Source organism: Scyliorhinus torazame, chromosome 4 (genome assembly GCF_047496885.1).
Source record: "Scyliorhinus torazame isolate Kashiwa2021f chromosome 4, sScyTor2.1, whole genome shotgun sequence".
Taxonomy (NCBI): Eukaryota; Metazoa; Chordata; class Chondrichthyes; order Carcharhiniformes; family Scyliorhinidae; genus Scyliorhinus; species Scyliorhinus torazame.
In genome coordinates this window covers 113,204,804-113,220,590 of record NC_092710.1, presented here as the reverse complement: position 1 = coordinate 113,220,590, position 15,787 = coordinate 113,204,804, and the positions used below count along the sequence as shown (strand labels likewise).

The following is a 15,787-nucleotide window of genomic DNA, read 5'->3' as shown; positions in this document are numbered from 1 at the left end:
GTAATGACTCTAAATTGTTTTGGACACCCTACCAGTGGATGCACAACATATTCAGTTGTGGACGCAAAAAGACACAGTTTTAGCCACTGAAGCATTTACTGCTAACAGGGGAAATGGAGAGATCAGTGGAGCCCCAGATGCATCCATACTGGAGCAGAAGGGACCAAATAACCGTAGAAGACGGTATCCTATTAGGGGGAGACCAGGTAATAGTCCCAGTTCAGGGCCGTTGGGCAATCTTAACCGAGTTACATCACGGACACCCAGGGATGCTAAAATGAAGATGCTAGCTCGAAGCTATGTTTGGTGGCCAGGATTGGACACCGACATGGCACTCCTGGCACCGACGTACCGAGGCTGCTAACGGGCAAAGAGTGCCACCAGCTGCGCCATTGCACCCGTGGGAATAGCCAGGCAGACCGTGGACCTGCCTGCATATTGACCACGCCGACCCTTTCATGATATCAATGTTTTTGGTGATAGTGGACACCCACTCCAAATGGTTGGACGTCCACCGGGTAAACGCGGCAAGCACAGCATCGACAATTGAAAAGCTCAGGGCCTCGTTTGCAACACATGGACTTCCGGAGATATTGGTGTCGGCCAACGGAACGGCATTCACAAGTGGGGAATTTGGAAAATTCCTAAAGGGAAACTGAGTCTGCCACGTCAAAACGTCCCCTTACCATCCAGCGTCCAATGGCCTGGCAGAGAGAGCAGTCCAGACACTAAAAGCGGGACTCGAGAAGCAGCCGGCAGCGTCAATGGACACCAAGCTCTCCCGCTGGCTGTTTGATTACAGGACCACACCGCATTCCACAACGGGCATACCGCCAGCTGAACTCTTAATGGGAAGGCGGCTGCGAACGAGGCTGAGTCTCCTTTTCCCTAATTTAACGGGGAATGGGGAGAAACAACAGGAGGTCCAACGCAGGGGGCATGATAATAGTCGGCAGCAGAGACATTTCCAGGTGGGGGCACCGGTTTGGGTCAAGAATTATGGGAATGGACCAACGTGGGTCAAAGGCACGGTAGAGTCCCAAACAGGGCCCATATCCTATGAAGTTTCGATAGGAGGTAAGGTGCTGAAGCAACACCTAGACCAAATAAGGGCAGCGGAATCACACCTGGAGGCAGGCGAAGCAGGACCGCCTCAAGCTGGGCTAGCCCAGACAGAAAAGATACCCTAGCCCCGAGCAATTTCTCCAGACCCCGTCATTCAGTCGTCGATGAACACGTTCGAAGAGGCCGTGACGACACCTCTCCCTGAGGAGGATGAACAACTTGAAGGAGGTCGTCAAGGAAAAGACGGGCAACACAAGTGGAGAAGGTAGTCAAGAAGGCATACGGCATGCTTGCCTTCATTGGCCGGGGCATTGAGTATAAGAATTGGCAAGTCATGTTGCAGCTGCATAGAACCTTAGTTAGGCCACACTTGGAGTATAGTGTTCAATTCTGGTCGCCACACTACCAGAAGGATGTGGAGGCTTTAGAGAGGGTGCAGAAGAGATTTACCAGAATGTTGCCTGGTATGGAGGGCATTAGCTATGAGGAGCGGTTGAATAAACTCGGTTTGTTCTCACTGGAACGAAGGAGGTTGAGGGGAGACCTGATAGAGGTCTACAAAATTGAGGGGCATTGACCCCTCTACCCTGGGGAAAAGCTTCTGACTATCCACTCTGTCTATTACTAGGGGGCATAGGTTTAAGGTGAGAGGGGCAAGGTTTAGAGTAGATGTACGAGGCAAGTTTTTTTACGCAGAGGGTAGTGGGTGCCTAGAACTCGCTACCGGAGGCGGTGGTGGAAGCAGGGACGATAGTGACATTAAGGGGCATCTTGACAAATACATGAATAGGATGGGAATAGAGGGATACGGACCCAGGAAGTGTAGAAGATTGTAGTTTAGTCGGGCAGCATGGTCGGCACGGGCTTGGAGGGCCGAAGGGCCTGTTCCTGTGCTGTACATTTCTTTGTTCTATAAGGTGCACCCCACCCACGGCGGAGAACGACCCGGCAGACGACACCGAGATGACAGACCCGGACCGGAGGAGCAGTAAGAAGCTCAGAGGAATGCCAGCTGGCAGGGATTCCTCGGACCTTTTGGGGGGGGGGGGGGGGGGGGGTGTAATGACCTCCAATTGGCATTATTGGTTGGCCAATTGGAGTATGAGCTCCCTCAATGATAGCTCATTGAGGGGGCCCATATAAGCACCTGTGTAGGCTTTGTGAACCAGTCTTAAGTTGACTGGAATGCCAGCAGTACGGTTTGGAGCTGCTCTTGTGTATAAGTTATTGCCAATAAATACTGGTGTGGTGACGGAACCCCTGCCTCCTGTGGATTATTACACCTTCAAAGCCAAGTTGCTTTCCAACAGCTTCTCAATCTCAACCCTGTCAGCTTGTTTCTTTAACACTTCATTTGGTTAAGTCTGCATCCCATTTCTGGAATTTCTAAATTGATGGCCTGAACTCTCCCGCTGTATTTGAGTGCACGACGAAGCTTTAACTGTTTATTATTTCTCTTGCAAGGCGGCATTTTTAAAAATAGCTGTGGCTCCCTGTGCTCTCCAGCTGCTGTCTGAGCCGGAGTCAGGCAGTGGTGCGAACGCCTCCTTGGGGAGCGGCAGTCGCAGGATGATGACGCGCGGAGAAGAGGGGGTCCTTTTGCGCTGGGGCGAAGGAGAGTGCGCTGAGGGTCATGGTGAGCGGCGGCGGGGCCTGCGGCTGACTTCTCGCTTCCTCCCCGGCACCTGTGCGTGTGAGAGCAGCTCCGTGCGGAGAATCATGGCGGGGAAGACGGGCGCCATCGCGGCCGGGCTGTGCGGGGCGATCTTCCTCGGTTATTGCATCTACTTCGACCGCAAGCGGCGGAGCGACCCCGAATTCAAGAAGCGACTGAGGGACAGTGAGTGAGGGGGGGAGGGAGCGCGCGGGATGAGAGCGGGAGCGCGCGCGAGGGAGCGGGAGCGCGCGCGGGGGGGTCCACCCAGGCTGGGCCGCGCGCTCGGACACGCGCCGGTTCACTCCACGTGCTCAGCCCCCCCCCCCCCCCCCCCAATAGAACCCAATCTGCACAGGAGAGCCCATTCGGCCCATCGAGTCTTCACCGACCCTCAAAGTGTACCCACGTGAGCCCCATCCCACTAACCCCACCCAAACTTTTGGACACTAAAGGACAATTTAGCATGGCCAATCCACCTCACATCTTTGGGAGCCTGTTCCGTGCTGTACTGTTCTATGTTCTAAACCCACACCGACACGGGGAGAGTGTGCCGACTCCGCACAGTCGCCGTGAAAACAGAAACAAATCCGGGTCCCTGGAGCTGTGAGGCAGCTGTACTAGTCGCCGTGCCACAGTACCTCGACCGCCCCTTCCCTCCAGACACTCACTTCCCTTCCCTTCTCCTCTGGATCCCTCTGCACCGGACTCCCTCCGCTGCAGGCTGGCCGTCTCCTCCGGACTGGCCCTTTCCTTCGACCTGGCTGGGTGGGGTTGGGCTGCCTGACCTTACCACTATGTGGAGATGCCGGCGTTGGACTGGGGTGAGCACAGTACGAAGTCTTACAACACCAGGTTAAAGTCCAACAGGTTTGTTTCGATGTCACTAGCTTTCGGAGCGCTGCTCCTTCCTCAGGTGAATGACTTCATTCACCTGAGGAAGGAGCAGCGCTCCGAAAGCTAGTGACATCGAAACAAACCTGTTGGACTTTAACCTGGTGTTGTAAGACTTCGTACTGACCTTACCACAGTTGCATTCTTTTAATCTCACCCTGGTTGTTTTATATCACGACAACAAGAACAAGAAAAGAATGCTAAATAAAATCTCCAGAGAATTCCAAAGTGCTGAGCTTCACTTGTGCTTCTCACTATTTCACCTCTCTGACAGCTCTGTACAAGAGCACTGAATTGTTAATAAACATTTCTTTAAGTTAGGATATGGGGAGAGGGGATTGTGTCTGCTGGAGCTTGTTCCCCCGTTCAGTCTCGCAAGTTGGAGAGAATTTGTGATTCGAATAATGGTAGTGTTAGTGGGGCTTGTTCCTATTCGAGTAAATTGTCAGTGATTTTCAGCAAATGCCCTTGTTCAGTTGAAGATGGAAATCAGCTGGTTACTGGCTGAGTTGCTCTGTTCCTCCAGAAACTTCAGTATGTCAGTATCCTTCTGACAGAGAGGGAGTTGACATACCTGCAACATGTGAAGTTGCATCATTAACCTGATACCCACTAAACACATCAGAAAAGTGTGGAGTCTCATTTTTTCAGATTTTAAATTTTTGATATTCAAAATATGCAAATATATTTGAAATGAAATGAAAATCGCTTATTGTCACAAGTAGGCTTCAAAATGAAGTTACTTCCGGTGCCTGTTCGGGGAGGCTGGTACGGGAATTGAACCGTGCTGCTGGCCTACCTTGATCTGCTTTCAAAGCCAGCGGTTAAGCCCTGTGCTAAACCAGCCCCTTTAAATCTGTGTCGCGTTCTCATCTTTCCCGATCACTTTCACATTTTTATTGTGTTAAATATTCTGATTTACATTTGCTGCTTAGGACTCTGAGGATCCTTTAATCTGGTTGGTTGAGGAGACAAAGGTCCCAGATCCCTAGAGCGGGTGTCATATTGACAGCTCTCTATTCACTATGGGTTCCAGTACAACAACAACACCCCCCCTGGAGAGTGCATGTGACAATGGAAGGAACAACTGTCATTTGTCTAGTGCTGATGGCAAAGTCCAGCCCATTAGCAACACAAAAGAACCTGTGGCAAAGATATCAGACAGTGGTGCCCTGAAACCCACGGCCCTTACTTCCACCTGGTAACTGAAAGCCTCCACGCTGACCACCAACCAGCTGCGACTGCCAAGGGAGCGGGTTGCAATTGAAACGCTTCCCTGAGCATCCTCATGTGGTTTCCAAGTTGCATAAGTGTAGGAGAGGCATATGATTAGGCCGACAACATTGAGCAAAGAATGCCAGCTTGAGTGACTGGTTGGTGAGTCAGCGAGGACGCAGAAAAGCAAAACAATATTAATAACCTTAAGAAAAGGAAATGGATTTTCATTCACTGATCTGCTCTCGCTGCCCTGTGTCTACAATCTGTTGTTCTTGAGAAACTTCCACTGATAGGATGGTCAGTTACCAGAGTGCACATTTAAATAGTTGCAAAGAAGCCAGGGTGGAAATTGAGATTTTAAAAAATAATAAAAAAAAATTATGCAGCAAGTAGTGAGCTGATTGCACTGTCTGGAAAGCAGATTGAATAATAACTTTCAAAAAAGAATTTGATGAAACACTTGAATGGTAGGCTGCAATAAAAGGGTAGGGGTATGTGTATCAAATTGGATAGCTCGAGAGCTAGCACGGGCATGGTGGGCTGAATGACTTCCTGCTGTGCCATTCAAATTCTCTAACCAGTACTGACGTTACTACTCCACCACCACCAGGGAGGCACACTTGTATTAGACCTGCTCAGTGACCTGGTATTATTGAGCCACCATCTCACATCTTCCAATCTCCTTTTATAATTCCCAGGAAGGAGGAAGCAGAGACTCGCCAGAGAAAGGGCTGGACTCTCTCGGGTAAGTGCTAACGGACTGAGTGCGCAAATCTAACATGAGAAGTGGGTGTTCTTTACGGCACCATGGCAGTGACAGTCGCACACCATTCCAGTCCTGTGGGCAATCGTGGGGGTGGGGGTGAGGGTGTACTGGGGGAGCTGTGGGTGGGGTTGGGCTGCCTGCCCATTGCCAAAGATGCATTCTTTTAAACCCCCTGGTTGTTTTGTATCACAGCAACGAGGACAAGAAAAGAGTGCTAAATAAAATCTCCAGAGAACTCCAAAGTGCTGAGTTTCATTTATGCTTCTCACTATTTCACGTCTCTGACAGCTCTGTACAGGAGCACTGAATAGAGGGGCCTTATTCTGCGTCAGGTAGTGGGGGGAGGTTAGGGTGCAGTCCCAGTCTTTAGTGGGGGGTGGGATCTAGGTCGGTGTGTCGGGCTGGGTATGTGTTCGAAAGCCGTTGAGATTGTACCAGTTTTCTGCTCCTACCCCGCACCTTTTTTTCTACCGATTGTATTTCCAGTGGTTCTTCACCCAGTCGCAGGGTTTAAATTTGACCTTTGTCACTCTGCCCCACAAGACTGCAGCATGCAGCTGCTGAGGAATAGCAGAGCTCCTGTAACGTTTATGTTCCCTCCTTGCTTTGTAGCTCCCAGACTTGAAAGATGCAGAAGCTGTGCAGAAATTTTTCCTGGAAGAGATCCAACTAGGTGAAGAGTTGTTGGCACAAGGTCAGTACTTTAAAAATGTCCCTTGCTATAATTTTAAAAACTCTCCATCCCTTGGGGCCCAAAAAGCACTGGGTTCAGGAGTATGTCGGTTCCTACTGGATCAGTAATCCAGTAAACAGAAGTTTAAATTGCACTCACAGTTTGAGAGTTTTAATTCAGTTGTTTAACATTTGGGAGTAATAAGCTGATGTCAGCAAAAGTGGCCACAAAGCTTGTCATTTACAAACCCGACTGGGGGTTCAACAATGCCCGTTTAGGGAAGAAAGTTCACCGTTGTTACCTGGTCTATTCATGTGATTGCAGTGGGTGACTGGTTATGGCCCGCTTAGCTAGTCAGCTGTATCAAGGAGGAGGCCCAAGACCAGCTTCTCGAGCAGCTGGGGATGTGCAATAAATACTGGACTCTCACACACCCAGATAATTAATTAAAGATAGATTGCCGTTTGTCATGCTGCACATTATATTGGTTGCGTCTGGTGTCATTTATGGTGCTTGTCCTATGCTGCTTGATCTGTGCATCGTGGGCAGAAGTAAGAACTTGGTTTTATATCTGGAGATGCTTTACAGACATTGAAACTCTGTTCCGAAGGAGGGGGTAAAAGTGTGAAGAGTTACAGAGAAGAATGATAGTGAAATTTCCCACGCAGAAGAAATGGGCCAGTTGGCTAAACCAGTATGTGCTGGTGTTTGTTCTGCTATTGGATAATATGTTGTTACCTTGTGTCAGCCCTGTTTGTATCCCTTTCCTTTAACCATCTGTCTCACCTGCCCATAAACATTCATATGACCTCTGCTTCAATCAATGCGTTCCACAAGCTAGCAATGCTCTGTAATTGAAAAATAAATTACATAGGATATACAGCACAGAAGCAGGTTGTTCTGCCCTATTAGCCCATACCAGTGTTTATGATCTACTCCACCCTCCTCCCATCTATCCTCACCTAAATCCACTATCATAACCCTCTGTTTCTTTCCCATAGAATCAAAATCATAGAATTTACAGTGCGGAAGGAGGCCATTCAGCCCATCGTATCTATACCGCATCACGTTTAAAGAGCACCCTAGGCCCACACCGCCACCCTAACCCAGTAACCCCACTTAACATTTGGATGCTAAGGCCAATTTAGTGTCGTCAATCCACCTAACCTGCGCATCTTTGGACTGTGGGAGGAAACCGGAGCACCCGGAGGAAACCCACGCAGACACCGGAAGAAAGTCACCCGAGGCTGGATTTGAACCTGGGTCCCTGATGCTGTGAGGCAGCAATGCTAACCACTGTGCCACCCCATGTTTGCTTAGCTTCCCATTAAATACATCTATACATCTCTTCCCTGAAAGTGAGTTCCATATTCTCACCATTCTCCAGGTGAGGAAGAGTCTGAATTCCCCACTGGTGTATATATATATAACTGCCTCTAGCACGGCTCTTCCCTGCAAGAGGAACTATTCTCAAGTGAAAGTAGACCCGGCCTGTCTTTCCTTTCCTGATCTGTCTATTCACACATTTCTAGTATCATCCTTGTAAATCTTCTCCGCACCCTCTCCAGTGCCTCGATATCCTGTTATAATATGATGATCAGAAGTGCACACAGTGCACAGGGTCTAGCCAGGGAACAAGACTGGTTCAGTAGGTGAAGTGGACTCTGATTCCTTTTTTTCATTTTTGAGATGCTATGCAGACGGGTGCCTCACGTGTGTTAGGGCAGCACAGTAGCATTGTGGATAGCACAATTGCTTCACGGGTCCCAGGTTCGATTCCGGCTTGGGTCACTATCTGTGCGGAGTCTGCACATCCTCCTCGTGTGTGCGTGGGTTTCCTCCGGGTGCTCCGGTTTCCTCCCACAGTCCAAAGATGTGCAGGTTAGGTGGATTGGCCATGATAAATTGCCCTTAGTGTCCAAAACTGCCCTTAATGTTTGGTGGGGTTACTGGGTTATGGGGATAGGATGGAGGGGTTGACCTTGGGTAGGCTGCTCTTCCCAAGAGCCGGTGCAGACTTGATGGGCCGAATGGCCTCTTTCTGCACTGTAAACTCTATGATATCTATGAGTAGGCCACTCGGCCGTTCGAGGCTGCTCTTCCATTCCGTCAGATCGTGGTTGATCTCGTTACTGGTCCAGCCATTTTTCTGAAAGGTGATCTTAAACCAAGTTAATTTGCATTTCTGAAGAAAGACTCGCAGGGTAGCATTGTTGCTTCACAGCGCCAGGGTCCCAGGTTCGATTCCCGGCTGAGGTCACTGTCTGTGCGGAGTCTGCACGTTCTCAGTGTCTGTGTGAGTTTCCTCTGGGTGCTCCGGTTTCCTCCCTCAAGTCCGGAAAGACGAGCTTGTTAGGTGAATTGGACATTCTGAATTCTCCCTCCGTGTAACCGAACAGGTGCCGGAATGTAATGACGAGGGGCTTTTCACAGTAAAGGTTGCAGTGTTAATGTAAGCCTACTTGTGACAAAGATTATTATTACACCTCGTGGATCTCGGGAATGTTATCAGGCACTCACAACCAAGGAATTATCTTTGAAGAGTAGATAGTGTTGCATGGTAGGAAATGTGGCAGCCAATTTGTGCAGAGCAAGATCCCACAAACAGCAATGAGAGAATGCGCTGTTAAACCTGTTTCTTTGGTGTTGGTTGAAATAGTGCTCTGGGATCTTGTACCAGCCTGAGACTAGGAGTGTCAGCCTGCATTATGTATTTGAATCACTGAAGTGGGATTTGTATTCAGTCGATTGGTGCAGAAATGAGTGTATTAGGTCAGTAATACCTCAAATGGAGGAAAGTCCCAGGAAGCTTAAAAAGAGTAACCACCGAGCTGCAGGTACCTGAAAGCTTGGTCAAACAGATAGGTTTGAAGGAGAGTGTGTGTGAGGGGGGGGGGGGGGGGGGATTTGAGGTGAGAATTCCAGAACTTGGTGCCTAGACATCTGAAGACATGAACACCACTTGTGCGATAAGGGGAGTGAGGACCGGCCAAGAGGCCTGAATCGGAGGAACGTGGAGTTGTGAATCCTCTACCCCCTGCTTCTTGCTATGTGGAAATTAAGTGACTGTCTTGTTTCTGTAGGTGACTATGAGAAGGGTGTGGAGCACCTGACTAATGCTATCGCCGTGTGCGGACAACCTCAGCAGCTCCTACAGGTGCTGCAGCAGACCCTGCCTCCACCGGTCTTCCAGATGCTCCTGACAAAACTGCCAACTATCAGCCAGGTATGGGGTGACCAGTCTGAGTGCGGCGGGGGACTGGGGCGGCTTTGGGAGCCAAAATGGCTGAGCTCCCTTGTTGGTTATCCTGAACATGGAGAACTTGGACCGGGGGCATTGTGCTAACTACTGGAGGTGTGCGGAGTTCAACTTCAGGTGCCCCTTTCAGTTGCTGCTGTCTGCGTTTGGGCCTAAGGGTGTGGGTTTTGCTGGTGTTTATGATGAGCTGCACCAGTCACCTTGCCATTCGCTGTTTTTTGTCTCAACACGAATCTCACAAGCAGAATCCTGTAATGAGGGAGTCTATGAGAATGACTGCCTCACCTAGGATCCTGCAGCCCAGTAGGTGGCCATTCAGTACATTTATGCCAGCACTGGCTCTCAATTAGAATGATCCAAGTGGTCTCACTTGTCCTGATGTCTTCTCATAGCCCTGAAAATCTGTCCCCTGGAGTATGGGTAGCACGTGGTAGGGTCCCAGGTTTGATTCCTGGCTGGGGTCACTGTCTGTGCGGAGTCTGCACATTCTCCCCCTGTGCGTGGGTTTCCTCCCACAGTCCAAAGGTGTGCAGGTTAGATGGATTGGCCGTACTAAATTGCCCTTAGTGTCCAAAAAAGGCTAGGTGGGGGGCTTAAGTGGGGTGCTCTTGCCAAGGACCGGTGCAAATGGCCTGCTTCTGCACTGTAAATTCTATGTTCTATTTAGCCAATTTTCTCTGCTTTCATTGCTCTCTCAGTGCATTCCAGATCACTGCGTTTTCAAAATAATTCTCCTCTCTGGTTCTTTTTGCCAATCGTATCAGTGCCCTAATGTTGCCACCCCAACCGGCAGTGAAAACAGTTCCCTTTATTTATTTGCTATCAAACGCCTCTGAATATCTTTAAATGTTACACTGGTAAATAAAGTGGGTATGGGGCAGCGGATTAATGAGAATTGGTGGGGGAGCTGTAGGTGGGATGGGCTGTCTGCCCATTGCCAAAGATGCATTCTTTTAAACCTCCTGGTTTTGTATCGCAGCAATGAGGACAAGTAAAGAATGCTAAATAAAATCTCCAGAGAACTCCAAAGTGCTGAGCTTCACTTGTGCTTCTCACTATTTCACGTCTCTGACAGCTCTGTACAGGAGCATTGAATTGTCAATGAATGTTTCTATAGGCCAGGATTCTGGGCCCAGTAGTGGAGTAGGTATGGGTAAGACTGGATTGGCGCAGGGCTGGTCTAGCCAAGGGAACAGGTAGAGTGGTGGGGATTTCTGAGGGAAGGTTCTGGGACAGGGGGGCATTGGTGCCAGTGTTTATGTTACGCACTAGACTGAGAGAGTGACTGTGGGAGAAGGCTGATTATACCCACACAATATCTTCTGATTAAAGATATATCCTGGCAGATAGAACTGATGTAGAACAGGGTGTATAATGATGTGGATATTGTGAGGAAAGGCAGTCTGTCCATAAGGTGAGGAGCAGGGAAACTGAGTGACAGCAGGGCGCGGAGCTATCATTTCTTCCGGGGTCTAACATTGCCCTGTCACAGTGGTGTGTTTGGGTAGGAGGGGAACAGATCATTGGCTTTGTAATAGAAAGCTGTGTTGAGAATTTTAATTGGGTGAAAGTTCTTAACACAAAGTCACCTCCGCTCATTAATTGTAGATGCATTTCCACACGTACAAATTAGGAGCAACAGTAGGCGATGCTCCATCATTCGATAAAATCATGGCTAATCGGAGCATGGCCTCGGCTCCCCTTTCCTGCCTATCCCTCTGATACCCTTTGACTGTCTTGTTAATCAAGAATCTATCTAACTCCGTTAAATATATTCAGTGACCTTGCCTCCACACTGCTCTCTGGGGAAGAGAATTCCACAGAATCGCAACCTTCTGAGAGAAAAAAGATTCTCATCTCTGTCTTAAATGGGAGACTCCTTTATTTTCAAACTGTGCTCCCAAGTTCCAGCCTCTCCCACAAGGGGAAATCCCCTCAAGTCCCCTCAGGATCTTGTATATTTCAGTAAGATCACATTTCATTCTTCTAAACTCCAATGAATACAGGCCCAGCCTCTCCAACCTTTCCTCACAAATTAGTCTTGTGAACCTTCTCTGAAGTTCTAATGCAGTTAAGTCTTTTCTTAAATAAGGAGACCAAAACTACACAGCACTCCAGATGTGGCCTCACCAACATCCGTTATTTCTACTTTTATATTCTGTCCCACTTGCATTAAACAACAACATTCCAACTCAACATTTGCTGCAGTTGCATACTATCCTTTTGTGATTCATGTACCAGCACACCCAGATCCCTCATACATCTGCAGTCTCTCTCCATTTAACCAATATGCTGTTTCATGTTTTTTATTCTTCTGGGCAACCACATTTTCCCACATTATACTCATCTGCTGGATTTTATTCCGCTCACTAACCTGTCCACATCCCTTGGCAGACTCCGTATGTCCTTTTCCGAAGTTATTTTCCTATCTATCTTTGTGTTAGCAAATTTAGCAACCATACCATCGGCCCCTTCATCCAAATTATCGATACAGAGATTGTAAAAAGTCGAGGCCCCAGCACTAATCCTTGTCACATCTTGCCAACCTGAAAATGACCCATTTAGGCCTCTGTTTCTTGCCTGTTATTTGTTAGTTAGCCAGTCTTCTATCCACGCTGATATGTTACCTACTCCCTTTGCCATGAATTCTTATTTTGATGCGGCACCTCGTCAAAATGCTTTCTGGAAATGGAAGTACATCATATCCACAGGTTCCTCTTGATCCACGTTGCTTGTTACTTCCTGAAGGAACTCTACTAAATGAGTCGAGCACTATTACCCTTTCGCAAAACCATGTTTAATCTGCCTGATTGTATTATGATTTTATACGTGTCCTGTATAACTTCCTTTATAATGGATTTTGAGGTGATGGTGACTCCCATTCATTTATTTTTATAAATTTAGAGTACCCAATTCATTTTTTCCAATTAAGATGCAATTTAGTATGGCCAATTCACCTACCCTGCACATCGTTGGGTTGTGGCAGTGAAACCCACGCAAACACGGGGAGAATGTGCAAACTCCACACGACAGTGACCCAGAGCCGGGATCGAACCTGGGACCTCGGTGCCATCAGGCAGCAGTGCTAACCACTGTGCCGCCGTGCTGCCTTCGGCCCTTTTCTAATGACAGATGAGCTAACTGGCCTGTAATCTCCTACACCTCCGTCCTTTGATAGAGGAGTTAGATTCACTAATTTCCACGAATTTTGAAAAATGACAATCATTGCATCCACTATCTCAGCAGCCACTTCTTTTAACGCCCTGGGATATAAACATACAAATTAGGAGTAGGCCACTCGGCCTCTCGAGTCTGCTCTGCCATTCAATAAGAGCATGGCTGATCTGATTGGAACCTCAGCCACATATTCCCACCTATCTTATATCCTTTGGATGAAGTAAATCGGGACTTGGGCACTTGTCAGCTTTTTAATAATTTTCGTGGTATGCTTTCCCTGGTTATTGTAACTGTTTAAAGTTCCTCCCTTTCACCTCCTGATTCACAATCATTGTTGTTTGTATCTTCCACAGTGAAGACTGACACAAACTGTCTTTTCAATGCATTCACCATTTCCTTAATCCCCCATTCTCACTCTCGAGGCCAACCCTCACTTTACTTAATCCTTTCCTTTTTAAATCACCAAAATGTTTATGGTGCAGGAAGAGGCCATTCGGCCCACTGTGTCCACCAGCTCCAAATGAACAGTATAACTTAGAACCATTCTCCTGCCCTTGTCCCATACCCTTGCACATTTCCTCTATTCAAAAAAATCATCTAATTTCCTCTTAGATACCTCGATTGAGCCTGCCTCCACCACACTCAACAGTGCAGAAACACGTACTGTCTTTTTATATTTCCAGCTAGCCTTCTCGCCTACTCTAATTTCTCCCTCATTATCCTTTGCTGCTTTTTACATTCTGTCCAATCTTCTGACCTGCTGCAAATGTTCACAGAATTGTACACTTAATCTTTCAATTTAACACTCAGTTAGCCATGGATGCTGTGTCCAACCCCTAGAGTTTTTCTTTCTCACTGCACCTTCGATCATCTTCGTCTCAGGATGTTTCCAAAGCATCTTACAGCCAATGAAATACTTGCTTCAAATCACCGTTGCAAGCAGGAAATGTGGCAGCTAATTTATGCACAGCAAGCTCCCATAAACAACAGTGTGATAGCTGCTCGATGAACTGGAAGCTCGGGGTTAGGAGTGGGTGAGCTGGTGTTGGGGATACATAACTGAGCAACCAAGTGGAAATCGCTAACTGCTGTCTTGTCTTCCCTCTTCAGAGGATTGTGACTGCGCAGACTCTAGTCGAAGATGATGTGGAGTGAAGTGAGTTTCCTGTGAAAATTGGAAGCTGGAGCAGTCACGCCTCTGTGCTGCCATCTACACCCTCTCTTTGTGTATATATTTGGCATAAAGTGGACTCCGAATTGAAATCGGGAAGGGTAAATTCGAGTGTTGTCGTCTTCTCCACTATAGGTTCCCATTGCGTCACTTTATTTATTGCACCAGTCTGTTGGTTGTACTTTAATACTAATTCACTGGGTTTCGGGTTGCAGTTATGCTGCTGAATGTCATCCGTTTCTTGGCTTACCTCTGTCAGAGAATCAGCCATGTACAGGCACCGAATATATTACAGTTGACACCAGAATTGGAACTTACTGCCAAGCAGTTCTCTGACGCCCCCCCCCACCCCATATCCACAGCTGCTTGATTGAAATGAATGCTGTTAATCTTCAGAGATTTTTAATAAATTTATTAAATGAAGTGCTATCTTCCATGGTCTACATTCTTTCAAAATAAAATCTTGTAAAGAGATTTAAGGTGTGCTACGCACCACAGTAAACCTCACCTTGCCTCAAGTTCCTTATGACAGCACGGCCCTGGTCAGGAAATGTGGTGCCCTCCGGTAAGTGTTGTGGGTTTATGCAAACGCTGTTTGGCTGCTTTACACAAGGACTGGACAACTTGCATTTATAGGAGTAATAACCCTCACGAGCCCCACGGGAATGGCCAAATTGATCTCCCCTTGGGGCTCGTGGAATACGAGCTTCCCCACTGAGAGGCGGAGGCCTAGCAGCTGGGACTTGTGAACCAGGCACTTAAAAGCCGGCCCTGATTGGAACCGGCAGATCGCTAGTCCCGGCTGGAACTGATGTACTGTGTGGCGCATTGTGATCTTACTTTTCTTTGACTGAATAAACCTTTTATGGTTAAACCTCCTTGGGACTCCTGTCGATATTATAATAGGCGTATAAATAGTAAAAGGAGGAATGGGTTCAACTGGGTACCAAAAAGGCCGGTTTGCGCATGAAAGCAGGGGGCATGGCTGAGGTACTAGATGAATGCTTTGTATTTGTCTTAACCAAGGAAGGTGATGTGAAAGTTAAGATGGTTCACACACTTCAAGGGTTTAAAAGTAATAAACAGGATGACTTCGGTGGTGACTATGAGGTGAACGGTCGTAGAATAGGTGGCTCCCGGTTTGGGGTCCTTTTCCCTTTGTCGGGTGTTTGGAGAGAAAAGTGGTGTCATTTGAAGGTTTTGGTTCCTCCACCAGCGTTTGATGTCTGGTTATAATACGAGGAACAAATCAAATAAGGGATCCTCATCTGATTAAGAAGGCCCTCAAGTCGCAGGAGGGGGGAAAATGGGAGAGGCCCCTGTGTCGTTGTCTTAGTGGACAACTGAGAGGCTGGTGGAATTCCTAATGTAGGAGTTTCAGAAACACAAGCAGCTTCTGATGACCTGCCAAGGGTGATGAGGTGCTGGTGACTCCCATTCATTTTATAAAATAAATTTAGAGCACCCAATTAAAGTTTTTCCAATTAAGGGGCAATTTAGCATAGCCAATCCACCTACCCTGCATATCTTTGGGTTGTGGGGCCGAAACCCACGCAGACATGGGGAGAATGTGCAAACTCCACACAGACAATCGAACCTGGGACCTCAGCGCTGTGATGCTGGTGCTAACCACTGTGCCACCGTGTTGCCCATAAGACTCCCATTTATGTAGCTATGGACATGGTGGAACAACAGCTGGAGGGACAGGACTCGTGATTCGGACGGTGGGGGAGACGGACAGAGCATAGTGATCGGATTGGCTCTTTAGAGGCAGAGGTGGTGATGTTGGCGGCAAGGCAGAAGATATTGAAGGCCAAGGCCGATGACCTGGAGAATCGCTCCAGGTGGCAGAATTTGAGGATCGTCAAGTTGCCAGAGGGCATAGAAGATACGAGTGCCATGGATATTTG

At 47.9% G+C, this 15,787-nt stretch overlaps 1 protein-coding gene and 3 non-coding genes across 4 annotated transcripts; all 4 read left to right on the top strand.

Moving 5' to 3' along the window:
• The first annotated feature begins 2,651 nt into the window (after positions 1-2,651).
• On the top strand, positions 2,652-14,300 carry tomm20a (translocase of outer mitochondrial membrane 20). Its single transcript, XM_072498494.1, has 5 exons — positions 2,652-2,905; positions 5,530-5,576; positions 6,210-6,291; positions 9,354-9,496; positions 13,817-14,300. The coding sequence occupies exons 1-5, from the start codon at positions 2,785-2,787 to the stop codon at positions 13,859-13,861; spliced, it is 438 nt and encodes a 145-aa protein (XP_072354595.1). The 5' UTR covers positions 2,652-2,784; the 3' UTR covers positions 13,862-14,300.
• LOC140415738 (small nucleolar RNA SNORA14) lies at positions 3,751-3,889 on the top strand. Its single transcript, XR_011944645.1, has one exon. It is a non-coding gene; the product is annotated as a small nucleolar RNA SNORA14 (small nucleolar RNA).
• LOC140415734 (small nucleolar RNA SNORA14) lies at positions 5,751-5,887 on the top strand. The gene has a single exon (XR_011944642.1). It is a non-coding gene; the product is annotated as a small nucleolar RNA SNORA14 (small nucleolar RNA).
• LOC140415737 (small nucleolar RNA SNORA14) lies at positions 10,473-10,606 on the top strand. The gene has a single exon (XR_011944644.1). It is a non-coding gene; the product is annotated as a small nucleolar RNA SNORA14 (small nucleolar RNA).
• Positions 14,301-15,787: the final 1,487 nt, after the last annotated feature.